The following is a 27,990-nucleotide window of genomic DNA, read 5'->3' on the forward strand; positions in this document are numbered from 1 at the left end:
TACATAAAAAGGCACCAATGAGTAGCAAGGAGTCAAAAACTACAATTTTGCGCACAGTGACTTATCTGCATGCACTCATGATGGATGCGAGAAAAAGAGAGGAAGTGTGTGTGTGTGCGTGGTGCGTACGTGGCTGGAGGTTAGCGTGGTTTTGGGGTGGGGTATGCACAATTGTGACTTTTCTCTCAATGGTTTGCTTGTCTGGAAGACTAAAGCAATAATAGGTAGATACGCTGATTTATTGTGGTAAATAATAATAATAATAATAATATCAATATAAATATTGATAGTAAAAACATTAACAATAACAACAAAATCAGCAACAAATTTATAAAATAAAAACTAGACTAGATTTTGTCAGAAGAAATGGCATCTGACGTACGATCGACATTTGCTTACAGAAAGAGGAGCTGTATTTCACTCTCATATTTGAATAAAGAAATTTCCCTATAGATTTTGTACACAAATTCCAGGCTCAACATTTTGATAAACAATGAATGTCTGAGAAGAATACTAGCATCACAGAAATGGGACAATTTCATATTGCAATACCTGTGAGTTGCACCCAATACTACAGATTTTGCATGAATTTTTCCACAAAATTAAGAATGCTATAACTCATAAGCCACAAAAGGTCTGGGTGTGAGACTAATGTATCAGAAAGATATCTCTAATGGGACACGCAATATGAAGCTTGAAAATCATATATACCGGTATCGTGAATTTAAAAAATAATAAATAGGCCATAGAGTTTGTACACGCATGAGTGTTTTTGGCACATGGCGGATTTTGACTTTCACATTCAATGAAAAATTTCACTACCGGTATGTGTGGACAGGATCTCCTTTTATTCTGACTGAAAGTTGTGACTGAAAATACAATTGCCATTCTTGAGAAGGCCGTTACACAATGAATATTAATTGAAAATATATTTAAGAACTGGTCATGTGATAACAATGAGAAATAAATCAAATTTAGAAGGTTGATTATGTGTTAATGAGGTTTTGATACAATCTTGCTGGAAGATGCACTGTACACAGAAATGGGTTTATGGGAATACATGCACATGTGCCATGAATGTGGGATCAGAACTTTTAAGCTATTTCTTTTCACATTTTGAAGGACAATTTTTTTTCAGGAGACATTTCTACTCCGACATTCTTCCAAACTATAACATATACAGAATAAAAAGCTTGTTTTCATCTTTACCACAGCTCAACCTTCTCTTTCATGTGTTGGCCGGAAAAGGACACTAGATCTAGAGCAGGGCTAGGATTCACATTATCTACTATTATATCCCTCATGTATAGATTTTTGCATTACGATTGTACAGAGCACGAAAAAGGGATAGTTTCACGATTAAATTTGAGAGCATGAGAAAATTTACTATTTGGCATGGTATAGTACATTCAACACACAACACACACAATTAATATCACGGTATTAGTCTCTTTTTATTCCACCAAGCTAAATTTTTGCACCTTGCACAAATGCACTTCTCAACACGAAATATTTCACTAAATTTGTTTTGTTATTTTCGCTCAAAATTAATTCAGCCATGTTCACTCTTAATCACTTCAATTATATCTTATTTAACATTGAATACAATGCAGTTGCATGGGTTGTTCTTTTATTTTGTTAACTCGGCAGAGGCCACGGTCATGTTCAAGCATTTTTCGCTTACGACATGTGGTCTCCTGCTTTTTCCTTTTGTATGAAACTTTTATTTTAACTAGAAACAAATTTTGTCAAACTTACATGCTATTCATCATATTTATTTGTATGTTTCTTTGTATTGAAATATGAAAAAGTGGAAATAAAACAAACAAACAATACAAAGTCAGGTAAATAAATCACTTTACCATTACCGGTATGTCTCACACATATACATAAATCACTTGTTACTTTTCATATTGGAAGTATCGAATACACTTGCAATTACTATTCTTAACCTTCAAAGTAACTTGTAAGGTCTGACAGACTATAAGAATTGAATAAGAAAACAAAAATTCCAAAGAAGCAAAATTGAAAATATGCTTCTTAGTCAATATTTCAAATGGCCGACAGTATTTCAGATAATCTTCATTTGTTTTCTGCCGTTTGGAAAATCAATTTCTAAATGTATAATATATTCACTTTTTGCAGAACAAAAAATTTGATTCTTAGGAATGTATTTTGCAAGATTTTTACACTTAACAGGAAATATGACAAGAATGAAATCTTGAATAACTGAGGCTCAACTTACAGGAGAATTTGTTTGTCCATTGGCATTTCTGAAAAGAAGGAATATGTCAAATTTAGTGTTTATTGAGACAATATTTACACACCAATATCTATTTAAGCAATTTGACAAATAGTATGTAAATCAGCATTTCTTCCACATGTTACGCTCAAGATGGTTGAAATTGGAATATCATTTTATCTACGTATCAGGGCGATGAGCCCCTGGACAATCACACAAGAGCTACCCTTGGTTACATAATAGCAATTGTACATGCACAAGTTTCCTTTTAATTGGGCCAAAAGCAAAATATTCTCTTTAAAAAAGGTAATTTAACTAAACATGGAATTACCCATTTGCAGCAGTAACATTTGAAGCTCAATTTTTTACTTTAATAGTATAGGGACAAGGAACCTGTTGCATCAAGAGCAAAACATGTCTTGGTGGTTAGTATTGTAATGTATTTGTTCTTAACTTACCTTTTTTTGTTTCCAAATTTTCCATGTAACCAAATACCTAAAAAATATAAACAGAATAATGAAAATTACAAAACTATACATCTTGTTCTTCTGTCCACAAGAAGGGATAACTTTCATCTGGTAATAATGATTATGTTCATCAACAAAGCATTTGTCATTTATACAGTCTGAACATAAACATTAAATCATTATCCATGTTTACATCCACAATGTATTAGGGATGGATACAACAGGGACCACTTTCTTGAAACTAAACTCTTCACTGACACATGTGCTAAAGAATCAATATAAGTTCCAATGGGATGTCCAGTTGTCTACAAATTAAGATTTACAACGGTTCCAAGAAACCGGCCCTAGTTGGTTTTACGCTTTGAGCCTGAAATAAAATGTTAAGGTTTGCAATCGATCCACATGATGCAGATGACCTTTAGAGTGAAAGTTGAACTATGAGTGAAGATATTTATAAAGGCAATCAGTAACTAATGAATTTGATGACTACTGATTAGGCATTGTCTCCATGAAACCAGTGGTGGAAAGAGATAATAACCAACTATGCATTAGTATTATAGATAAAGAAAAGTGTATTATTAGCTATAGAATGCTCCACCAGAGACCAAACACTTGCTCAAAGATTTGGGATAAGGGCTTGGGTGATAGGGTGTGGTCCAAGTTTAGGGTTATGTGTAGTGTGGGGACCACGGTTGAAGCGAGGACTTAGAATAGTGTAAGACTTTGGCTACGTAACACTAATTGTTCAATATTTTTTTTTATATAACAGGGTATATATCATGCAATAGACAGGTTCAATGACATATTTAAATTTTATGCGTACTATTTTAAACAAAGGTTGACTACCTCAAAGCTTGCCTGAGGCTTGTCCAACATATCAACAAGTAATGTATGCATACTACATGACTTCACACTAATTTTATTTTCATTTGGGGTCTGGATAAATATTTTTGGGTCTGTATGCATTGCCCTCTATATTAAAATTTTGGGGTCTGGACCTAGATTTTGGGCACAGTTGTGTCCCAGGCGCCTGTTAGTGTGGAGCCCTGTTAATGGATTCCGAGTACTGTACTTCATTCATTAATAACAGGTTAATGGAATAACTCATCTCTAGGTCCACAGGAAGAAACAACCATAACTTTGAATATGTTGGTAAACTGGCCTATTGTTCTACCTACTTTTAAACTTACCCAGGGCCAGAATGGCAAGGCAAATAACGATGCCAATAACGATGCCACAAAAAAGGCAAATGAGTACCAATCCAGCCGTTGACAATCCTGTAATGTGGAGAATAAAAATAAATAGTCTAATTATTGACATTTGGGCACTTTGTAGGATGCTGACTGCAAGCCCCCTTGTTGGCATACCCCATTTGAACTACTTTAGATATCCATTTTCTGCAGGTGATTCCCACAAATTTTGGTTGGAATCCAGCCATGGGTTTTTAAGAAGAAGAAAATGTGTAATTGCTGCCCCTGAGGAACTTTGAGGGCACTTCTCTCGGGCCTCCTTGGGGGTACGTACCCCAATTGAACACCTTTAGGTCTCCCTTGCCTAAGATTGATTCCTACCAAGTTTGGTTAAAATCCAGCCTTGCGTTTTTGAGAAGAAATTGAGAATGTAAAAAGTTTACCGACGATGCACAAAAAGCGATGACAATAGCTCACATGAGCTAAAAATGCATGTGTAGAAAAATATTCAAAAGCATTACCTGGCCTTGTAATTAATTATTTCTAATTAGGGGATTTTTTTTTAATGCAAAGATCGTTTGAAAATCAGGAATGTCACCCGCTATATTCAAATAGGCAGACTGTGGAGATTTTTGCATAAGGCTCATCAGTCATTTGTTTTTTAAACTAAAATCTCAAGTTTTATTCATGTACTCATTGCAAATTTTAAACTATAAACAAGAGGGAAATAACAATTTAATAGCAGGTTGCTCTGAATAAATATAAAAAAGTGGGGGAAAGATTTGAATGAGAGAAGTTGGAATGACATCACACTGTTGAAGTTGAAAGCGCTATACATAGGGGGAAAACTGTTGACTTTGTAAAAATTTCATTAAAATTTATTATCAGGCAATTAATCTCCTAGTTTTCCTACAAACAGAATGACTAGAATTTATTTTTTTCAGAATGTTATGGCAGAGCAGGTACATGTAGGTATAGGGGGACAAATCTAGCCTTCTCCAGATGAGAGGGCACCAAAATAACCTTGTATTTCATTTTTATTTTTGTTAAATGAAAGTGGATGGAACTACAGTTCTAAATTAGATTATTGATAATAATCTCATCTTCTCTACCTCTCTCTTGACCATTTTTAGATTCTTTTAGGTCTTGGTTGGGATTGCTGTCATCTTGGTCAGGATTGCCATCATCTTGGTTGGAATTGCCGTCTTCTCCCCCATGAGGTGCTGGGGTGGTGTTCACGTCTTCGGTTTGACAGCCATCAGCACGAGGATGGTCCCGGCAGCTTACACAGTGATCTTTAATTGTTCCAAGACTTTGTAAGAAGAGAAAAGGATGTAATAACCTCATGTATAAATCAACAACTGGTGGTACTAGTATAAATGAAAATAGATGGATAAAGGAGAAATAACCATATGATATTGGAACTTTTAAAAATATATTATGATTATCTGCAAAAGTTCACATGAGATCCTACACATATCACCTTTATTTGTTATTTATTTATTTATTTATTTATTTGTAGTTTTTAAGCATAAAAATGTTTTGATTAGCTGTGATTGTCCATTTCACGGCCTTCACATATTTTTGTTCAAGTTTTCTTTTTTGAATTCAGCATTCGTCATGACGATTGGTAAGCGAGTGAACAGGGTTGATTAAAAAGTGATGAGGCGACTTGGCTCATTCAGTAAAGCTTCTGCCTGTCGATACCAAAGATTGTGGGTTCAAATACAAAATTCAAAAAGAAACAGCACAAGGTGTTACTGCACTGTTCTCTGGTAGTTTAAGGATCAACTCCAGGTACATGTAGCTCATAAATCACAAGTGCTCTAGTAAACCTGGTGATTCACCTATATTTACCCTGGCCATGCATGCCGCCCCTGCAGGATGTATGATACGTGTCTAGCCATCTTAAAGACAATACGACTTTCAAACTATAAAGTTATTGTCTAAAAGACATCATGTACTTGTGCACTTGGCCCTTGAAGCTCTGGACATGTCACTCTAGATCTTTAGGCATTGCCAGGGCATGACGAGGTATAGATGTAGTAGCTCGGGTATTGTATTGTGAACATCATTGGGAGCAATGTTTCATAAAGACGCAGGTTATGTGGAGGAAAACGCTCCGTCCCTTGGGTAGGACGTTAAATGGAGGTCCTGTATAGAGTAAAGTCACCACCTATGCACATTAAGAACCCACTGTACTATTTGTATAAGGGTAGGGGAAAAGCCTGGTGTAGTGGTCCACCTGCACATGACCCGAAGGTCACATTGATCCAGTTTGATTTCCCCTCCCAGTCACAGGTGGCACCAAATATCAATACTTAATAATAATAATAAAGTGGTTTCCGCAGCGAAAGATCCAGCTAAGCCTATTTCATACATATTTGGAAATATTCTCTTCTGCCTTCCCATAATACTTAATTACATACAATCAAAATTCACCAAACTTTGTTATATACTCACCCTTCCTTACATTCACATTGTGTATCCTCTGTCCTGGTGCACTCAGTTTTCATATTGGCATCTGGATCACAGATGGTACATGGTCGGCAGGTGTGGTAATCAGCTTCAGCACCACGGAATGTCCCATTAGGACAATCCTGGCAAACCTTTCCTCCTACGCCATCCCCACAAGTCTGTTGCAAGACATGAAGAAATATGAGAGGAAGGTTGCTTTAACCCTGCTTAATTGTGATGTTTTAAGAAGACTACTTGTAGAAAACTATTTATCTATTTATTTTATTAATATTATTTGAACAGGGTAGTCCTTTCAGTTGTTAAATATTGTTGTCGTCGAGGCCTGTATAAAACATATATTTAAAACTGTGTATCGTTAGAAGAAAACATAAAACTAGATTTGTAATATTTGTTTGGAACAAGTATAGGTGGGCTGATCCAACAAAAAATTGAGACAAAATAAAGGGCACATTCGAGATAGCTTATTGTTGCAGCTACAACATACTCGAAGTTCAGCGTAAACGAAGCTAAAACGACGTAGATATTGCTCGCGAAAGACGGGAATGTAGAATCGAGTTTTGAGAAAAAGTCATGTCCCATAGAGAATACACGCAAAATGTAAAAAATTGACATGCCTCCTATAATCGCAGAAATACGCCATGATGCCTTTTGAGGCTGTGCACAACAGTGTAATGAGGTACCCGAGTACACTCCCAGGCTTACAAGCGAATGCTCGAATATTCGGACGCCATGTTTTTTTATAATTTTTTTGAATTTTTTTGATTTTTTTGATTTTTTTTGCCACCACCATACCTTTGGAGCAGTATCCCAGTTCTGTCGCCGAAAACGGATCCAATTTTACTTTGAGTTGCAGTTGAAGGCGCTGATTTAATAATAATAATAACAGTAAACAATGCTGTTTTAAAAACCAAAGATGGCAGAATAATCCATTTTCCTACAAGTCCAAACAGAAATCCAGACATTTGGTCCCAGTTTGTGAGTGGTGAGTATGACAGTGCTTGAGTTGGGAAACATTTTTACCGACGACACCATGCCAGCGGTTGCCGCTCACCCAGGCACGGGTAAGTGTCGGCCTGGACAGATTTTTTTTTTTTTTTTTTTTTTTGCGAATGAATATTCGGGTACGATTTCTCGTACCCGAGTAGTTGTCAACCGTGCGGGTACTCGAGCATTCGACTACACGTCGCAGCCCTAATGCCTTTGTCAAAATGAAGGATAAAAACGACTGTATTTGTAGAACATTGTCTCAGCTAGAACATATCAAAATTTAGAAGAAAATCGATCAACATTTACAGAGATACAATCAATTTTCCATAAATATGCTGACGTCATAATATGCAAATTGGAATTTTGAGTTTGGAGGGCATTATGATGACGTCATGAGTTAATTGAGGGTCAAAAGAAACATGAAACAATATCTCTGAATCATACTCTATTAAAATATGAAAACAAATTGGGGTCACCTTGCATCCTAAAGAGCTACAATGGATTTTGTATAGGCATGTTTTTGCCCATATATGCTATGTATTACAAGAGCTCGCGCGCACTGGAATTTATGTTAAACGGTCGATCATTCCGAAATTATAAGGTGGTCTGTACGTTATACAGCCCACCTGATAACCCCAAAATACTATGTAAACAGAGGCGGACTAGTAATGGTGAGTTTTAAGATTTTTCCCCTAATGGTCACTCAAAGGGCTTGAGGGCTGGTTGATTCATACGTCAGAAGACAGGTCCATCACAATTTCCAAACCCAAATTCAGTCCCATTTCTCCCCTGTATATGAGATATTCCAAGTGGTTGAGCATTGGGGGGGGGGGGGGGGGGAACCCAAACTCATATCAAGGCTTGTACAGAAATAATTGCTCTGCATCCTTGGAAGTAGACTTGAAAGTTTATCAATAGCAGTTCGGAGTTTCCTTACGGTCTAAATAATACAGCATTCCTGAGTTTCCTTCTCAATGAGCCAATGTGGATGAAAATTACTTAATTAAAAAAAATTATTACAAACAATTATTCACAATTAAAAAAATTAATAAATTTAAAAAAAAAATTTAAAAAAAAATCGCAATTTGTACAAGAAAATAGGGATTTTAATGTCAAAATAGTGATTTGGCCTTTTTGAAGAGCCCATACATGTACATGTATCTATAGTGATTACAACTTTCAAACATTCATAACTTTCTAAATTTTAGTCTGATTTTATTTCAACTTTCACCCGTCTACTTCACTAATTTTTCTGCTTTCCTCTAGAGTTGTTTGTTATCAAGGTTGGATTTCTCTTTAAAGAGTAACCAATATTCTGTCTAACGATACCTTAGTTGATATGCTCTTTGTTAAAATGACAAAATCTTGGCTTCTCTCCCATCCTTTATTTAATGTAAGCCTTATCTTTGAGTCACTTAAATGGGCAAAGTTTACTTGGGATTTTTTCATAAAATTCTACTCTTACTATCTTTGGTACCATAGTTATCAACATGTGAACTCTCTTGCATTAGCTAATTATTTTACATTAATAAGCCTCAAAGTCTGCATGTGCTGTTTGAGACAAATACCTTATGCACCTTGCACACCTTTTCAAAACCATGATAAATGGTGCAATGGACAACTTAGCTGAGAGATCTTACATATCATGAAACAAGAAGTTAGTAGGTTGTTTAAAATAATTCAAGGTTACCCTGTGGACTGAAACATAGTCCTGTGAAAGCATAGATACATTGGATCCCTTTAAACTATGAAGCATGAAGCAGAATTTGGGTTTTTTAAGGATTTAAGACCAAAGTAACACATACATAAGGGCTTACCCACTTTGGTGTATCCGCCAAACTTACAAGGTACAAGGAGATTTTGATGGCACTTGTTAAAAACCCCGATGCTCGCTCATCCGTGGCAGAAAACTTATGGATAGGGTATCATTTGACAGAAAACAAGTTACTCTTTACGATGAAATGGATTTCAAGGTCACGTTGATTACGACTTTTTAATCCTAAGCTACTAAAGTTAGGTATACACCATTTGTAATATGCACTATGTAGTACTTACAGCCGTGTTCCGCTGACCGGCAGGACATAGGCACAATTCACAACTACTAGTAGCAGTAGTTGAGTCCCAGTATTGGTTCCACTTACACTCCTCCTTGGATTGTCTTTTTCCTCTAGACAGAATTCCAGTCTGATGAACAATCAAAATAAAAGGACTTGAAATATCAGAGATAGTACCTGACATAAAATCATTTAGTTTGGCAGACTACCAAGTTAATTTTTTTTTAGAGTAATAATTTTAATAAAGTTAAACATATCAAACTTTACCGAGCTACATTCAGTATAACTATTCATGTACATGTACAGTAGTACACTTTTAGTCAAATCTTTTAATTGCTATGTTTGTATTCTATTCACTTTATCATTTTCAACTTGTGTACATGGCTTTTACTTTGGATAGTACTTATTACAGATATTTAAAACAAAGGTTAAAGTGAAAATGCAGAAAATCCATAATAAGAAATAGATTTTAAAGTGAGAAACGAACACACAAATCAGCAAAAAAATAAAACCCAAACATGCAGAATAGAATATAAGTGTTATTCAATGAAATAGAGTAAAATACAGTTCATAAAACAGTGATAAGTGCAGTGAATTAACATTAGAATGGGGAACAACAGAATGAAAGTTCCATTTAATAAAATATACAATGAAACACAATGAAATACTATGAAACAAAATGTATATGAATCTTACAGGGCTGTGACCCAATTATTTATCAGCATCGATCACTCCCATATTCAATTGATATTAATATTGTGCAGCAAAAAGTCTAATTTGGTTGTGAAATATTAGTCCATAAAAACAATTAATACATGCTCATGCAATAAAGAGATGGACTGCATGAGCCAAAAATGAGCATGCAACATTAAATATGTTATATGTTGTCTATTTTGAATATTCAGATTTAAATCATACAGTATATCATTTGAATAGTTTATTGAGAATAATGAAAATTGCAGCCTGATGGCTGAATTACATTCAGTTTACAATAAAAGCACATGAAAGACTTACATGTACATGTAGCAATGTTAAAACAATTATTACACAATTCTCGCAAGAATACATTCAAAGATAAAACCAAGAAGATATATTATGAAAAAAGTCTATATATGACCAACACTATTCTGAAAGTTAACACATACAGTTGTGATGTTGTATCTCTCTTTTAATACTAAAAAATAATAACTTAACAATGAGAGAAATTTTGAGGAAAAAATAAAGCTACTACATGTACCTACTACCGGTATATCCTTTTGACCGATGACATTGGAAATGAGTTCAGACTTCATAATATCCAAAAATTGGAATACATTAAAATATTTATAACTACCAGACCTGCCAACCTCTGGAGTTCAAAAACTGTATTCTTTAATCCCATAAGTTGTATTTTACTGACAAAACTTGTATTCTTTAAAAACACATGTGCTGTTACGCGAATCAATGCTCTTATAGTTTGTAAAAAACAGCTGCAGAATTTTTTTTATGGATCATTGGTTGATTATGCATGATCTCGTCACGAATGGTGTGTTCGATGAACCAATGAACATTCCCAAATTGCCGATGTGAGATGCTTGTAGGATACTTTGCAGGACAGAATGGGCATTTCACCATAGAAAATGGCACACACACAATAAACAAAATTATTTTAAAAAAATATTAAAAAAAAAAAAAAAAAAAAAATCATTTTTGTTTCGTTTTTGAAAATCATATTTTATTGAGAAAAATCGTACTGTCGTATTTGCTTCTAAAAATCGTACGAAATATGACTAAATCATACTGGTTGGCAGGTCTGAACTACATGTACTACCACGTCTGTGATAAGTAATTAGAAGCCGTTTGTGTCTAGAAGCCTTGAGAGGTATGAGAAAAGGCTCTTCCTATATTCAGTTCTGCATTTCGGTTCAATAAAGATTGTATTTTTTTCTCAGGAGTCTGGTATATGAGTTTGCTTCGAAACCAATGATCTGGACATCCAAATGTGAAAGCAATACAAACAAAATTCAGTCATAGCTGCCTTCATTGCCTTCAGAGCACTCTCAAATGAATGATATTTATGGCCCAGAATAGTTCTGAGGGCTTTTGGACATTTGCTTTGAGTCAATGTCATTGAACTATGCCAAAGCAGGCAGGCATACTCAAGTCAAGTAGGAGCGGATATATGTACACAGTGAACAGGTCAGGTAGGGAGAGTACTTACAGTGATCTATGTACATGTACCAGGCGCATACGCAGGGGGGGGGGGGGGGGTTGTGGTTAACCCCCCCCCCCCTTGGGTTTTTTTAATGTGTATGTTTTGTGTAAGTTTTTTGGAAAACCCTCCTTTAGATTTTTTTTTTTTATTTAAAAAAAAAAAAAAAAAAAAAAAAAAAAAAATATATATATATATATATATATATATGCCAATGGCTGACCTAAAAAGGTGACCTTACCCCCCCCCAACAGAACAAAATGTCAATTTTTCAAATTTCGAGACAAAAAAAAAGTGACCTCTTCCCCCCCCCCCCCCCCCCCCCCCCCCCCAACTTATTCAGCGGCTGGGTGAGTCGTTGCGAAATTTTGGACCCGATTTTAAAACCCCCCTTGAAAAAATCTGCGTACGCCACAGACATGTACATCCATCGATTCACTGAAATCGGACACAATGTCAAGTATAGTTTTTGTCAAGCTGAAATATTATATCTGAACAATTTTGGTAATAAATGAACTGAATGAATGACTGTGCTAAAACAGAAACTTTACATTTTTTCAAAACTGAAAAAAGAAACCCAAAGAGACAATCAAAGAACCAAAATATTATTAATGCAGCAAACATTTGTAAAAAACACAAACAAAATCAAATCTTTCATGCTCTTTTTGCTAGGGAAATGCTTGTTGTAATAAAATGAATGTACATGTAGTATGTACAAGACCTGTGAGAATGCGGTATCTTGTTTCTAATTATTGGTTAGCACAGGGTTAGAGTAGAGACAGTGAGAACAAACAACAGAAAGGATTAACAAAACTTTTTAAATTTCAAAATATCCACCATCATAACCAAGAGTTCCACACATTGATACTAATCCAAACACTTGTACCTTGTTTGTAACACGAGAAGTTGGCCTGCAGGTAAGCAATGAGTAAAGCAAGGAATGCATAGCTTTAAAGGAAAAATGTCAGGCATGAGGCAGAGAAATTCCCCAAAAGGAGGAAGATTAAATGGAGGTCCGTGGGTGATGCCCCTGGCGGGGAGGGGGGGGGGGAGGGGGGTAGGGATAGGGCTAGGGTAAGGGTTAGACAATTTTTTTATATTTTTAAAATCAGCGGAAATCTACCGATCGGCAAAGGAATTTCATCCCTGGAATGTAAAAATAAACTTAAAGGATGCAAGATGTGGTTATATAAAGAAAAATGGGGAAGGGGGGGGGGCAGGGGGGACATGGATTAGCATACTGTTATGTTTAGAAACAGGTTCATTGAAAGCTGTTCTCTACACAGATTGAAAAGCACATGGATATTGAGTCTGGATTAAACTACCAAAGCAACCACACGTGTTTCTGCAGGCTCCATTTTGTTTGTCTCTATACTTATATTTATTTAGCTTAATAGGTATTACTTTCCAACCCACAACACAACACATACCATCATGAAATGAAGGCATTTATTCATTATCAAAACTTCTTATACCTGATTTCAAGCATTTGGTTATTCGCTTTATATGGTAAAAGTGCTAAGTGTATGATAACGATACAAAAACTTTCTTACATAGTTTTATGAAGCTATGTACTACAGACTTTGTTTCCATCAGATGTCATTTTAGGGAAATGATGGGACTCGGATTTGAACTCTGGGTCTGTGTATCTGGCAGATCAGAGCACTGACCACTGGACCAACTCACATCTTCCTAGCTTTAAAATAGACCTAAATGTACATGTTATAACCTTTCAAAGTTTCAACACAGTATCCTACATTGAACTAACACCTGGAAGAACAGCATATAACTCAACTGACATAATAAAGATGACACCCTGTCAGTGTCAGATCTTAGCCCTGGGGTCGACCCTGTCTTACGACAAGTTGGATTCTGTTGCAATGAATTATAGTTATCAAAGAACTATCTAAAATAAGGTAACTTTAAACGTCTATATGACTTGTTGGTTTAATGGCATAGAAATAAAATATATATGATATCAAATACAATATTGAGTGCTTTAAGTATGCCATATCAGTCTTGTTTGAAGGCACCAGAACAAAATCTCTCTCTCTCTCTCCTCTTTTACTTCATTTCCAAAGTATGTCACATTTGGTAGGACTAGGAGGGAGGAACACATGCCTGTTGCTCTTGAATTAATCCACCTATAATGTAACCTCTGCCTCACTCGAGTCTTCAAATATTACGAAAGTAACTCAGAGAAGGTGAGAGCACATGTACATACCGATTTTGTGTGTCCCCCTGGTATATTACACACACAGCATGCCACCAAAAATGCCAACACCCTGAGAAGAAAAAGAACAGACATTCATTTATTTCGGACTGACATCAAATAAAAATGTTTATTGATTCTCAAATTTCTGCTTCACTCATTTACAAATTGCAATTATAATGTATTTAATAATAACAATAATAATAATAATAATCTTTTAAAGTCTACTCCAAATTTTATCAAGTTAAGCCGAAAATGGAAATTCTTTTTGCCCAATTGATCGTGAGCCTGGCAGCCACTGAGCAGTGCGAGATCGACGTTGCTCTATCCCTTATTGTTGAACGCTAAACAAGGTAGCATCAACTCCCGTCTTTTAATGTCTTTTGGTATGACGCGGCCGGGGTTCGAACCCACGACCTCCCGGTTGTGAGGCGGACGCTCTACTTTTAAATCAAAAGAGCAATTTGAAGAATTTAACATGCAATACCTCATAAATCTTTTAAAGGTAATGCAAAGTTTCTGGAAATTTTGAAAATTGTCCGGATAGTGATTTTTTACAATTTTTATATATTCCTGTCGATGAATTTTAAGCACTAGAAAATTTAGCCCCTAAAACACTTCTGCTTTCAAGAAAAATTTAATATAAAAAATTACCGGTGCTCCCAGTAAATTTTGATAAATTTGAAATACCGTATTAGCCGGCGTAAATGCCGCAGTATTTTTGGAAGAGGAAATATCTAAAAGTCGGGGTGCGGCCTTTGCGGCGAAAAAGTATAAAAAAATAAAAACCTAAGTCAAAACCAGCACGAATTTGCACATATGGGACTGCGAACGGTACAATAACGATACCACTATGGTACAGGACATTTCCACACATCTTACCAACAATTTTATCTTGCATTGTTGACATGAAGACGAAAATAACTTCCTTAAACAACATTTGCCGATATATCTTGATCTAGTTCGTGCTAAGTTCGTGCCAATGCATTGCAAAAGTAAAGGAAGGGACCGTTTAATGGAGCTGCCACGAAGCATCCATCCGAAGTCGCCATTTTGTTTTCCATTTCATGCAATTTCGCATTAAACCGTACATTGTGGTAGGGGTATATCGGACACCAAATCTGCCTGCCATCACTTTTTTAGCTAAACTTCCAGTAAATTAAAAGAATATTGATGAATTTGGTATCTGACAGTTGGTAAAAAAAAAATTAGTGTTTCACGAGAAAATTATGATTATTTTGTTTTGTCCGTTTGTTTTCCTTTATTTTGTTTTTTTTTGTTGTCAAAGTTGGGGTGCGGCCTATGCGGTGCTGCGGCCATATCGCCGGCAAATACGGTAGCGGCGACCATGAAAATCTCAGAATATGTAGTTGTGATATCCAAATGGGAATAGCTAATCGGTCGATTTTAGTCAAGAAACATTGTTTTATAGCTTACCCGGTAATAAATATCTTGACCTTGAGAGGGATCTTTACAAAATAAAGAGTTTATTATTTACAATTTCATAACTTTTAGACTCAATTTCAATCGCGACAACGATCACTGAATATTGTAGGATCGCATATGCTTCCAATATGTTGATTTGAACCAAATTCATGACCCCATACCAAATCTTGTATTACCTTTAAAAGGTTAAGTATTTCACTTAAAGATAAAGACCAGTTATGGTCATGCGATTGCATTGTGAAAGAAATGTTGTGGAATCAATCAGAGAAGGTTGATCATCTAGCATATATACCTTACTGAACAAGCGCCCATATTTCTTATCATTTTAATGATTCCAGAACCTTGCAGTACACCGCCACTTAGGCGCTTGTTCAGTAAGGTACCCAAAATATGACCCATAACTCCGGCGTGGAGACCCTACTAAAACACACCCCCAATTTAGGTAAATACTAAATGTGAGGAGCACACGTCACATCTGTGCGGCAATTTAAATGTTTTGCTTGAAATAACCAAAAGAAAAATCGCTCTTAAAAAATCACCTGATTGAGTACGCCGCGCCTGTGATATTTGGCAGTTTTAAATTTAACCTTTGATTTGTTTACTAGGCCTAGACCGAAGGCTTCAGTCTCTAATATCGACGGTTGTTCCGCTGAGATTGCATCTGGCTCCTCTGACCCTAGACCGAAAGCTTCAGTCTCTATATCGTCGGTTGTTCCACTGAGACTACGTCTGGCTCCACTAGACCTTCGGATATAGGTCTAGTGGAGCCAGACGTAGTCTCAGTGGAACAACCGACGATATAGAGACTGAAGCTTTCGGTCTACTCTGACCCATGATGGCTGTCAACAAATGTCAGTTTTATTAAAGAAATGACCCATATCAGACAGTTATTTCTGTCTAGTTTACACAAAACTAGAGTCTAGATCAAAAGCTTCAGTCTCTCTATATCGTTGGTTGTTCCACTGAGACTACGAGTACGTCTGGCTCCACTAGATGGGGAATGTCAACATATGTCAGTTTTATTAAAGAAATGACCCATAATCAGACGGTTATTTCTGTCTAGTTTAACATGCTATAATTTTTGAAAACTGGAGTGGACTTAGGCCTACTGGCTACTTAGATCTAGGATCTACTTGGGCTTTAAGACTAAGACTAAAGACTAATAATAATGTGACATGTTAGGAATGTACATACCGGTACTCTTGCATGAAGAAATTCATCTTTATTTGAGAGTTTGTGAGGGTACGGTGAGCTGAGAGAGAGGAAATTGAAGTCTCGATCACCTTGTGCATGCATGCAGTGCACGGAGAATGCCAGTGCCGTCAGCTCAGCCGTCTACTACTACTAGTACGGTACGCGTACGGTTGCTGTAGATCTATGTTCGGCCTTCACCACTAGTATTTGACTGTTAAAAGCCTATAATTAATCTGGTTCTTTAGTTTAATTTAATCAGTCGAGGTTGTCGATTCGTAACACCATGCATGTCATAATAATTTAGGTGAGAATCAAGGACATTCGTCTATTTTTCGGCTCTATAGAATAGATGACTAGTGAAGTCTAGATGATCCGCACCGTACCGATAAACTCAAGGGCTAGGGAGCTCCGACGCCCACAACGTCGGCGTACGGTCGGAGCTCCCTGGAGTTACGTACCGGTACCGGTATATCCCATGCATGCGGCATTCATTCATTCATTCATTCCACTGATCTCTACGGAAGAGATCAGTGATTCATTCATTCATTCGGCATGCACATGTATGGGGCGCCAAGTGTAACACTAACACATGTGATTCTGTCACGAAATTAATGTTTTTGTCACCAAATCATCCCACCATATGATTTTGTCACCAAATCATCCCACCATATGATTTTGTCACAAAAGCAATATCATCTATTGATTTTGTTATGAAAGCAAATTATCACCTATTGATTTAGTCACAAAAGCAATCGAACAAAAGTGGAAACACGTTATCACTGCACTGCACATCTCACCCACACTTGACACAGTGTCACTCCCTCTCATGCAGTCTCGGTACGGTACCACTTCTCACTGCCACTGGTTGCTCCGGTCTTTGTAAGCTAGCTGAAATCAACATTTTTATCATGTTTACATTACGTGTAGACTGTACTATAGGCCTATATACATGTAGTTTAATTGTAAACAAAACAGAGAAAAGGTAAAAATTGTGGTTACCATATGTTTGACCATCGAACACAGATAATAATAGACTAGTCTAACTCCAGCAAAGCATAAAGAGTTAATCATAATATAATAATAGACCGAAAGCTCTAGCTTAGTCTAGGCCTATACTATAAAGTACCGATTTCGAGTGAAACAGTTAGATTTGTACAATGTGTGTTTGAAATGTTGAGAATCGGTAAGACAGTAGCACAGCCAGGATAGTAATGCAGCTGCTATATTGTGTGTTTGACGGGATGTTTTTATAAACTGGGAGATATTCTACATCGAAGCAGCAGGAGAGCGGGAGGAAGAAGGGCGTGGTGACTGGAGTCTATGACAGAGACGCCAAGTTCAAATATCGGCAATGCGTGACATTTTAATTTTTTGGCGCACAAGCGCGCGTGCGAGGGTATAACACACGTATAAGGTATAACCTTTTTTCTAAATCTAGTGCGCGCGCCCTGCGTGAGAGCATTTCCAGACCCTCCAAATGCGTGATGTCACGTCTAATGCGTGACACTTGGTAGCTTTGCTATGAGCTGGTGGCACAGGGAGGGGGGGGGGGGGGGAGAGTGAGCATGGTGGCGTGAGACTCCCTCCAAATGCGGGAGGGTTGACAGCCCCGATTTTGATGAGATTTTCAGTACTGTGCTCTTTAGAATATAAGGATTAAGATGAGATCAAGCATTAAGATTAATATGACAGAAAGTATCGTTTCAAGTGAAATGTTAGGAATATATAGCTCCCCATCATACTACTCAACCAGGATCTGGACGTAGAGGCATCCCAACTTGCATCCAGAAGATGAACTTAAGTATTAATAATGGATAGCAAATCGTCCTCTGAGTCCTACGAGTTTTCAACTCCTACATCAGTTACATTAGTTACCAATGCAGCCAGTTTGAAATTTCCTCATGTATATAGTAACTACAACTTTAATAATTCATATCTAGATTAATTCTTATTGTTTGTCTGTCTTTGTTCAAACTTTCGCCAATCTGCTTCTCTAATTTTTTAACTATATTTCAGAGCAATTTGGTATTAAGGTTGGATTTTCGTTTAAACCTATGACATGTACATTGTAGGTCTACATGTTTGTGAGTTATGGAGGAGCTATACCTATGACACTTTGACACTATGACCATACCTATCTGCTATGCACATGTACTTGTGCCAACTGACCCAATCTTGTAATTTTTTCTTTCACAGGTCAATATTGTCAAACTAGATATATTTGCCAATTATCTAAATGGATCGGACAGCTTATGTGTCACATCTGGGTCATGTCATTAAATTTGATCTGCTTCCTGGCCCTTCGCAGCCCACCAATTACAGCGCAGACTCCGTATTCAGTGCAAGTGAGAGACAGACGTTTGAACTTCAAGCAAAGTCTTTTAAATTTTCTTTAGAGAGGAGGTCTTTTGAAGAGGAGACGCAGAGCAAAACTCATGCACTGAGGCATGACTGTGCTGATGGTAGAATTGTGTTGGCACAATGCATTAGAGAAAGCCACACAGGCGTGATCTTTCCATGCGTACTGGTCCAAAGCAGGGTATCAGCTAAAGATTTGATCTCTTCACTTTTCTTTTATGTACCGTCCAGTAACAAGATCTTTTTATATGGGGAGTTCACTTCTGAACAGGCCATTCCCAAAGACAATGTGCATTTAACTGATGGGCCAGCTGCGTGTTGGAGGGTTGATGAAATGAATCAATTTTTTATTGCCAAGAGAGATGCAGAAAATGGAAAATTCAGAGTGCATTGGTTTGTAGATGTGATTGACGCTAAAGCCAGTAGCATCATGTACTGCTCAATGCAACCTGATAATGATCTACATATCATTACTACCTCCAAGATTAAAGTGTGTGCTGGTGATGACAGCATAGGATGGATGAGTTTGATATGGAACCCAAAGGACAGTTGCCATTTGACCGATTCGAAATGTTTTGTGCCAGGGGTCTATGCTTCAATAGCTTGCTGCATGCTCTTAGAGATTACTGAGCAAGAGAATGTACACATATCACTTGATGAACCAGAGTGCTGTGGAGAGCGCCTGCCTCTAAAACAGTCCTCAACAGTTTCGCCATTGAAGAACACGGCCTATGTAGCAACATCCATGAAACAGCTCTTGAAATTCAAGAATGGTGTATTCTGCAAACTTGCCAGCATCCCATTTGATGATGCGGTTGATATCGTTTCCATGGAAACAAGAGGAGAGAAGATGCTTGCTGTAAGGTCTAGAGGAGGTGAAGTCTGTGTTATTAGTTGTACATCCTTTCAGGTGAGCATGCAGGTGATGCATATTCATATCAAAATTTCTTTTGGCAAGACAATAATCTACATTTGCCACTCAATCTCCACCCAGGTGAATTAAAATGGTTATCTGAGAAAACATTCCTTCAATGGTTGACTACCCTATCATGGTATCTCATCTAGTTGAGCTGGACCTAGGTTTTGGGCCCTCAGGAAGAACACCCGTTAGGCCTAAAATAAAAAGTTGTTGTTTTGCCCTTTAGGTGCCAAAACACGAGTCAGTTGGTCAGATTTTTTTTTTTTTTAAATTCTCCGCCCTCTTTGGGCCGATATTTCTCAGTTTATAATACTTTAATATTGTGTTTCAGCATCATCATTCCATTCATATCTTTTTTATGATTTTGGAACTAGGGCAGAAGACAAGTAAGAATTTGGGAATAATTTGATATTATGCATTTATATACCATTTTAACAAACAAAATACATATTTTTGTATTCATTAATAAAAAATAATTAAAAAAAAAAAAAAAAATCTTAAAATGCCGACCGTAGATTTTCAGATTTTTTGGTCGGTCGTAAAGGGCAATAGGCTACAACAAGTTTTTATTTTAGGCCTTATGATATGATCAGGCTTCCCTGAGTGAATAAGACGGTATCATTATTACGTAATACAAATTATATTGGGAAATGTGTCACAATTCGCAAGATTATTTGCTGAAAATATTGGTGGTTGACTCTTTTTTGATGGAATCTTTACTGAAGAATATAAGAAATCTGTGCTATTTGTCCTACAAGATAAATCTCATACCAGGGCGCGACAAACCCGCTTGCCCGACGTCCCGGGGCAACCAAATTGAGCCGTCGGGCAAGTAAATCAAATTATCACTTGCCCGATTCGGGCAAGTGATACTTTTACAGTAATTTCCTAGTGTCCAAGAACTCTACCATTCACCCGTCAACTTCTTACCCGTCGTCAAAATCCAGAAGCAAAAAAGCGATCGTTCCGATTTCGAAAAAACTTCACAGACAGCTAGCCAGCTCAGCTAGCTCAGCGCGCATGCAACAGTGACACTTCAAGCCATGAATGCCGCTCCGCCTCCACGCACGGCCGGCCGTGAGCTAGCTAGAGACAGCTAGCGCGATCGTACCAGCTGCGAGCTTATTCGCGCTCTCTCTCTCTAGCTCTGCAGGCCGCACCGACAGGCCTTTGCTATTCTCTGATTGCCGATTGGTTGAATCACGCCAAATATGACGTCATTATTCTAGGGAAATGAACACGTGCGAATCGGAATGGAATAAACAACAGGGATTTTCTAGTAAGTACAAAAAGTCAAATGTTTGATATTTATTCATAATGACTGTTAATGATTGTGAACATATTATTTAAAACTCGCTGCTCATATAAATCAGATGAATGTTTTTGTCTCGTTTTCAATTTATTACTGCGGTCTCAAGATCCGACCGAGCGAGTCATTTTGATAATAGTATCGAGACCCCCAGAATATAAGCCGTTGTTGTTTTGTTTTCATGGTTTTAGCGACGTTGTTTAGTCTAGTTTTCGCATACTTATCCGAGATTTATCGTAAAATATCTTCAATATTATTATTAAGTAAGAATTTACAAATTTTGGCATGATATTTATAGCAGTGAATGATGAAATAAAAATGTCCGTACTTTATTTAAAATAGTTGATTACCCATTATTTACATGACGTTTCTTGATGGAAGAGTTGACCCAAATTATTAACAGCTGAAAATTAGCCTACGTTTCCAAATGACAGCGGCTTGCACAGACACACTGTACATGTATGTGCATTAATTTGCTATCTAAAACACTAACTTATCATTACGAGATAATAAATGCTTTAACCTCGAGTCCTTTTTCGCTTTAAAGTTTTGGGCAAGTGGAAATATTGTTTGGGCAAGTAAATTGAAAACCCACTTGCCCGACAGGGCAAGTGGTGAAAAAAATTCTTGTAGCACCCTGCATACACTGCAGAAATTTCCCAATCTTCGACATCCAATGTTAGTTTTTGACAGTTCATTTATGGTGATTATAACCAATTAATAAATATACACAAACTTAATAAACTTAAAAGCATGTGACAAATCCATTTGATATAGATAAGAAAAGAAAGGAATAAGAAATGTCAGTCATTTTACATTCTAATAACAATTTTGATCTTCTTCCTAACAAATACACTATAGGTCATTCAGGAATGCAAGAATGTCATGTGTCTTTTGGTTGATAATATCCTTGGCAATGGTAGAGACCAACTACTGCTTCTCTTGAACTCCAGTAAAGACCCTCCTAAACCATTCCCAGAGTTCATCCTCACTGACCTAGATCTGTGCCACATCACAAGCAGTGACCAGCTACAGCATGATGGGAGAGGTCAGAGGTCGGATGATGGACAGTCTGCCCCGACCCCGAGGAGCCTCATCACAGCAATGCAAGCTTTGGAAGCTAAAGTGGAGGTACAGCTAACTCTTCATAAGTTGAATCTGCAAAAATATGTAGTTCGACTTATGCAAAATATGACTTTAGAAAATTTGTAAATAACACGTTTTGCATAGTTTGTTAAAAAAAATGATTTGACTTAGCGAAAAGTAAATTTGTTTGACATTGAGTTATGCAGAGTTAACTGTATATTAAATAATTCTGATTTGATAAAGAGATAATTTGAATCTGGAAAATTACAGATTATGTGTAACTTCTTCTGTCCCACTTAGTTTCTTGACAGTGTCAAGAGGATAATAATTTACTGAATTGATAAAAATGAAAGTTTCTGCTTGAATGTAATTACGATAAGCAAAGACTTTCTTTTTTAAGTATGCATGTAAGTATCTAAGGCAACCATTTAAGGCTATTTGATGGGATATGATATGCCACCCATATTAAGAAAAGGGTACAGCATTACTTCCAAGGTTGCCATTTTTGTCCCTTTTGCAAAAAATCCTGTACGCCATCCAATTTATGTGAGTTATTTTAGTTGTCACTTTGGGAACAAAGACAAGACTTGTAAGTTGAGTGATAAGATCTCCATTGGTCAATCACACCCAGGCTACTGCTTGATTACACATACCTTGAAGGTACTGATCTGTTCTGTGTTTGGTTTCAGAATGGTCTGACATCACTGAGGGAGCAGGAGCGGAGCAAGAGGCTCAAGGACCGCATCATATCACAGTCAGTGGAGAACCTAGCTCAGATGGCCAACGGTATGTCCAGTCCAATTCAGAGACAGGTTAGGCTCAACAATTTTAAGAATTTCCATTCCATTTTTATATATCACTTAAGTTTTTCCATGCTTTTATGTGATCTGAATATTAATATTTGTTAGGCCAGATGAGCAAGTACATTGCATGTCTGTGCCAGTCAACCTTAGACTTTAAGAAATTTTATTAGAGGGACTTTGTAAATTGAAGGTTTAATGTCTAGTACCTACAGGCACTAGGGCACCAACTTTGATTAATGTTTTATCTGCTGAAAGCAAGAAGGTTGATAAATCATACCCCTTTCCCATATCTCTAGTTAGTACCTTTTTATTTCTCATAAGCTGATATAAGAGTATCTTATAATTTACATGTAGTTTCTCTTTCTTCCACTCTTCCAGCCAACTCTTGTCCACCTGTGTGGGACAACCCCTAGTAACCCATCGCTTGCTCCTACATCAGGGAGTGACACAGGTGGCAGGTTAAAGGTCACTGGAGGATGGCAGAGGATTGTCAATAAGAAGTGGGTCATTGGATTCAAGGTCACAAATGAGAACCAATGGTGAGTCGATGAATGGAAATTTATATATATGTTGTGAGGTGCCCTTTCCATTATGTAAAATTTTAGAAGTATATGACATTATTTATTAACTCATTTCTTTTCTGTAGAAAGAGATTCAAATAACGTCGACCTTGATGATGGTATTATTTACATTTTGCAGATTGATGTTTACCAGCAACTGTTCAAATATATGTTCTCATTCTAGGGCTGTATCAGGTGTGAAGTTATTGATTTCGCCTTGGAAGACCAACTCGTCTCAAGAACCAGTTGGATGTGAAGGCTGTATCCAGCACTCGGTGTCCAGAGGTATTACTGTGGACAGTGCTGAGACAGAGTCGCAAGAACCACATCTGGCTCCACCAAGTAAAAGAACTAAGCTTCAAGACATTGAGGCACCAGCAGCAAGGAACCATGGAGCAACATCCGCATCGTCGTCATCACCAACGTTTAGACTAGCAGGAAGTCTGTCATCCCCCGCATCACCTCTGATGTCAGGAGGGAGCTGCGATACTGTTGCTATGACGACCATACCAGAGTTCCTGGATGGACCCGTTGCCTCTCGATTGCTGGTTCTGCAGTGGACAAGCCACCGTGCATTTCCTCAAGAAGCGCAAAGTGGGACCAAGAGGCCGAGGGTGATGTCGGTGATCTGTGGGTCTGTCCATCTTGCTGCAGCTGATGTTGTTGGGTCTAAACTGGATGTGAGGTTACCAGCTGATGTTGTGAGATCCAAACTGGATCTGAGGTTACCAGAAATCCATCCTACACTCATCAAGCCACTACCACTTCACCTGAACCAGAATCAAAGTATGATTGCTTTCTGGTCATGCACCATGGTCAATTTCCTACACTAACTGAGTTTTCAAATTAAATCCTGGACTAAACAGTATACCTCTAGGCTCTTTCTAACCCAAACCCTTAGCCTGACCTATATTATAATCATTTCATTGAAATCTGAGAAAGGAGGATGAAGGGAAGGGGGGGGGGGTAATCTGTTCATCTTCCCCCCAGTGTGAATAGGTAATGTTCACATATCTACACAACTGCTGTGTTGCCGATGGATCGACATTTGCCACTCTCCACCCATGTGTAAATGGTTACCTGGCAATTTCTGGGGTAATAATAATTGCATGGTCCTCAGGAAGAAGGAAGAACAGCATTGATGATGATGAAGCTTCCCTGGGCAAATAAAAATTATTATATTGTTATTTTTCAAGTGTGATGATAAAGATTATGGTAATAGTATAAACAGAACACTGCCATTTTCATGCTCGTGGCTTTAAATAGTGACTTCTTTTGTCTGTACAACAGAGGGAGTGCTATCAAAAACAGACAAGCTGGCTATGGATGCATCTCAGCTTTCCACCTCTATCAGGGTCACATCCAGATACACCTCCTTGCAAAATCTTCACAGCGTGCTCTTGTGCGATATGGGCTTCCAGGAGATAGAAGGCAACACGTGTCTGTGTAAATGTAACAGCGGTCTGCTGAGGGGAGCAAGGGTGTATTTGGAAAATGTCAGGAGCCACAGTGCCCAGCTGAGAGTGTGCACAAGGTACAGTGTATTCATTATCTTCGTCATCACCATAGTCATCATCTTCCCTATCACACTCTGCATCATCATCATTGTCATCATCTTCCCTATCACACTCTGTATCATCATCATTGTCATCATCTTCCCTATCACACTCTGTATCATCATCATTGTCATCATCTTCCCTATCACACTCTGTATCATCATCATCTTCCCTATCACACTCTGTATCATCATCATTGTCATCATCTTCCCTATCACACTCTGCATCATCATCATTGTCATCATCTTCCCTATCACACTCTGTATCATCATCATTGTCATCATCTTCCCTATCACACTCTGCATCATCATAGTCATCATCTTCCCTATCACACTCTGCATCATCATCATAGTCATCATCTTCCCTATCACACTCTGTATCATCACCATTGTCATCATCTTCCCTATCACACTCTGTATCATCATCATAGTCATCATCTTCCCTATCACACTCTGTATCATCATCATTGTCATCATCTTCCCTATCACACTCTGTATCATCATCATAGTCATCATCTTCCCTATCACACTCTGCATCATCATCATAGTCATCATCTTCCCTATCACACTCTGTATCATCATCATTGTCATCATCTTCCCTATCACACTCTGCATCATCATCATTGTCATCATCTTCCCTATCACACTCTGTATCATCATCATAGTCATCATCTTCCCTATCACACTCTGCATCATCATAGTCATCATCTTCCCTATCACACTCTGCATCATCATCATAGTCATCATCTTCCCTATCACACTCTGTATCATCATCATCATTGTCATCATCAGAGACAAAATCACCATCATTACTATCTTCATCATAATTTGTATAATTATTTTATTTGTTTTGCTCTTTATTATTGTAATTACTATAGACATTTCTGTAGGGGATGGGGTTTAAGCAAGCTATGTCACAGACAGGAGACCATACATACATAGTTTCTTGAGGGGCCAGGATGTACTACATGTACCTGAAGTTAGTCATTGAATCATTGTAACCCTTGTGTCTTTCACAGACCATATTTTATTTCTTTTTTGCCATAATTGGTCCTTTCAAAGAGGATGTTAGCTGTTAAAATCTGTAGTAGTGTTGTTGGGCAGAAAAAAAGCCAGTTCTGATGATAATCATGCACTTGGCATAAAATATTTGTTGAAATATCTTTTTTGCTTTTTCTTCCATATTTTCGACAGAGACAAGAGAGAACTGATGCTTTTCTTCCACACCCTAAAATCCAGTCTTCCAGTCGATGTCCAGTTTACCTCGGATACCCCTATTGAGCAAATGGAAGAGGCCATAAAACAGTGTGTCACAAGCATGAACAAAGAACTTCAGCACATGCAAAACATAACTGAACTGGCCTGCTCCACTGTTGACAGAGGGATGAATCAACAAGAGAGGGATGGGGAGGGGAGCGACGGTTCTCGAATGGAAATAGGAGATGGAAGTGACAATAGCAGTCATGAACAAGAAAGAATCAAGAGATTGAGAGAGGAGTTCTTGAAGCAGCAGCAAAGCTCCAAGTCCAAGGATTGTACAATGGCGAGCAATCAAGCAGAGTCCCTTAGGGTCAAACTCGTGGAACTCAGAGGAAATACTGACACTGCTGTTACAGTACTCGGCAGATGCATCTGATGACGAGTTTTTCAAAGAGACTCAACCTTGTTTTGATCCTGTTGACCACTTGGTTACTCACATACATTGGTCCATATTTGTACACTAGACTATTAAAGTAAGACATGGCTCAGTCTGTTCCACTCATATATGGAGCCCCCAATTTTCAACCAAATTTCCTCCTTTACAGATTAATGTATTTTCATAATGGAAAAAAAATGAATCAAGTCACAAAATGAAAATGAGAAGCTGCTTTTATAGTAGGACTTTTTATTCATTTAATTGTAGTATTGTAATTTAATGAACTGAAGAGGTTAAGGCTTACTGCTCAAAAAATTACTAGATTAACTGTACTCACAATAGAATTTAAAGCTAGACTGACTTTTTTTATGAATAGCCGACAAGAAAATGTCTGTCAGATAAACATGTATTGTATTGTATTTATTAAACTTCATTGATGTACATCAATATTCTGTTTATAAACATGTAATGTAACAAATAAATATTCTGTTTGGAAACATATATATATCATATAAATCAATAAATCAACATGAAACAGCATCCATTCAGTAGGTTATAAGGAATTCAATACAAGTGCAACCCTTGCATTATACTCTTCAATGTGTCCCTATGAGAATAAATTGCTTGTTAACACATTCTTATGATGAGGCTAATTTGTTTCTTGTAAAGCCAGCCAAAGAAAAAGTCAGTACTGGTTTTTCAGTTTTTCACTCTTTGAAAAATATGACTTTGCTATAAAGACCAAGTAAAAAACTAGCCTTTCTTTCATAAAAAAAGGATATTGAAGATTGGTTGGGGGGGGGGGGGGAATACTTGCATTGTGTTATTCTTTTCATGATGTTAAAATGTGAAGTGACCATGTACTTCTGAATCATAGGGTCCCTACTCCCTTTGGGGGGGGGGGACTTTCGTAAAAGTGAAGCACAGTGTTATACCAGTAGTACTTAAAAACAAAATTATCTACGCTTTATTCCATGTGGTCGCCAAAGAGAATAAAATGATATTCATAGAAGACACATGTGTAAAGATGTCTGAAAGGGATGAAAAACATGTAATTTTTCATTACCTAGCCGAACAGGGCTCAACAGTGCCCATACCAGTTGGTAATCATCGTCTAATATGCTTTCAACAAAATACTGCTTTCTTGGTTAATTGGTTTGAACTCTGTCATGAATAGTATTTTATGTGAATTGCAGCTTTGACTTTATGATATATATTTTGTATTAAATTACAAGCAAACAAACATATACAAGTGATCGAGGTATGTCTTCTCTTATGAGGTCAGGTGAACACTAGCAAAGTT

The 27,990-nt window shown here is 37.3% G+C and overlaps 2 protein-coding genes across 3 annotated transcripts in view; one reads left to right on the forward strand and one right to left on the reverse strand.

Moving 5' to 3' along the window:
• The window catches only part of LOC584996, a 30,116-nt gene extending 13,637 nt beyond the window's left edge, over positions 1 to 16,479 (reverse strand). Inside the window, exons 1-9 of the mRNA XM_030981069.1 lie at positions 16,462 to 16,479; positions 13,834 to 13,894; positions 12,496 to 12,520; positions 9,420 to 9,548; positions 6,363 to 6,535; positions 5,012 to 5,211; positions 3,900 to 3,986; positions 2,701 to 2,737; positions 2,246 to 2,273 (exon numbers count right to left, since the gene is read on the reverse strand). Coding sequence (XP_030836929.1) covers positions 2,246 to 2,273; positions 2,701 to 2,737; positions 3,900 to 3,986; positions 5,012 to 5,211; positions 6,363 to 6,415 — 405 coding nt within the window. The 5' untranslated portion in view covers positions 6,416 to 6,535; positions 9,420 to 9,548; positions 12,496 to 12,520; positions 13,834 to 13,894; positions 16,462 to 16,479. The remainder of the gene's footprint in view (positions 1 to 2,245; positions 2,274 to 2,700; positions 2,738 to 3,899; positions 3,987 to 5,011; positions 5,212 to 6,362; positions 6,536 to 9,419; positions 9,549 to 12,495; positions 12,521 to 13,833; positions 13,895 to 16,461) is intronic.
• A 679-nt stretch (positions 16,480 to 17,158) lies between these two features.
• On the forward strand, positions 17,159 to 27,934 carry LOC100893136. 2 transcript variants are annotated; one of them, XM_003723696.3, is made up of 8 exons: positions 17,159 to 17,340; positions 18,658 to 19,729; positions 21,909 to 22,178; positions 22,823 to 22,945; positions 23,315 to 23,475; positions 23,681 to 24,282; positions 24,787 to 25,030; positions 26,246 to 27,934. In XM_003723696.3, the coding sequence occupies exons 2-8, from the start codon at positions 18,698 to 18,700 to the stop codon at positions 26,685 to 26,687; spliced, it is 2,874 nt and encodes a 957-aa protein (XP_003723744.2). In that variant the 5' UTR covers positions 17,159 to 17,340; positions 18,658 to 18,697; the 3' UTR covers positions 26,688 to 27,934. The 2 variants fall into 2 exon arrangements, with proteins under 2 accessions (XP_003723744.2, XP_030836927.1); XM_030981067.1 differs by lacking the exon at positions 17,159 to 17,340 and having other exon boundaries at positions 18,031 to 19,729.
• Positions 27,935 to 27,990: the final 56 nt, after the last annotated feature.

The sequence above is a fragment of the Strongylocentrotus purpuratus genome, unplaced genomic scaffold, assembly GCF_000002235.5.
Source record: "Strongylocentrotus purpuratus isolate Spur 01 unplaced genomic scaffold, Spur_5.0 spur5_scaffold_11, whole genome shotgun sequence".
In the NCBI taxonomy this organism is placed as follows: Eukaryota; Metazoa; Echinodermata; class Echinoidea; order Camarodonta; family Strongylocentrotidae; genus Strongylocentrotus; species Strongylocentrotus purpuratus.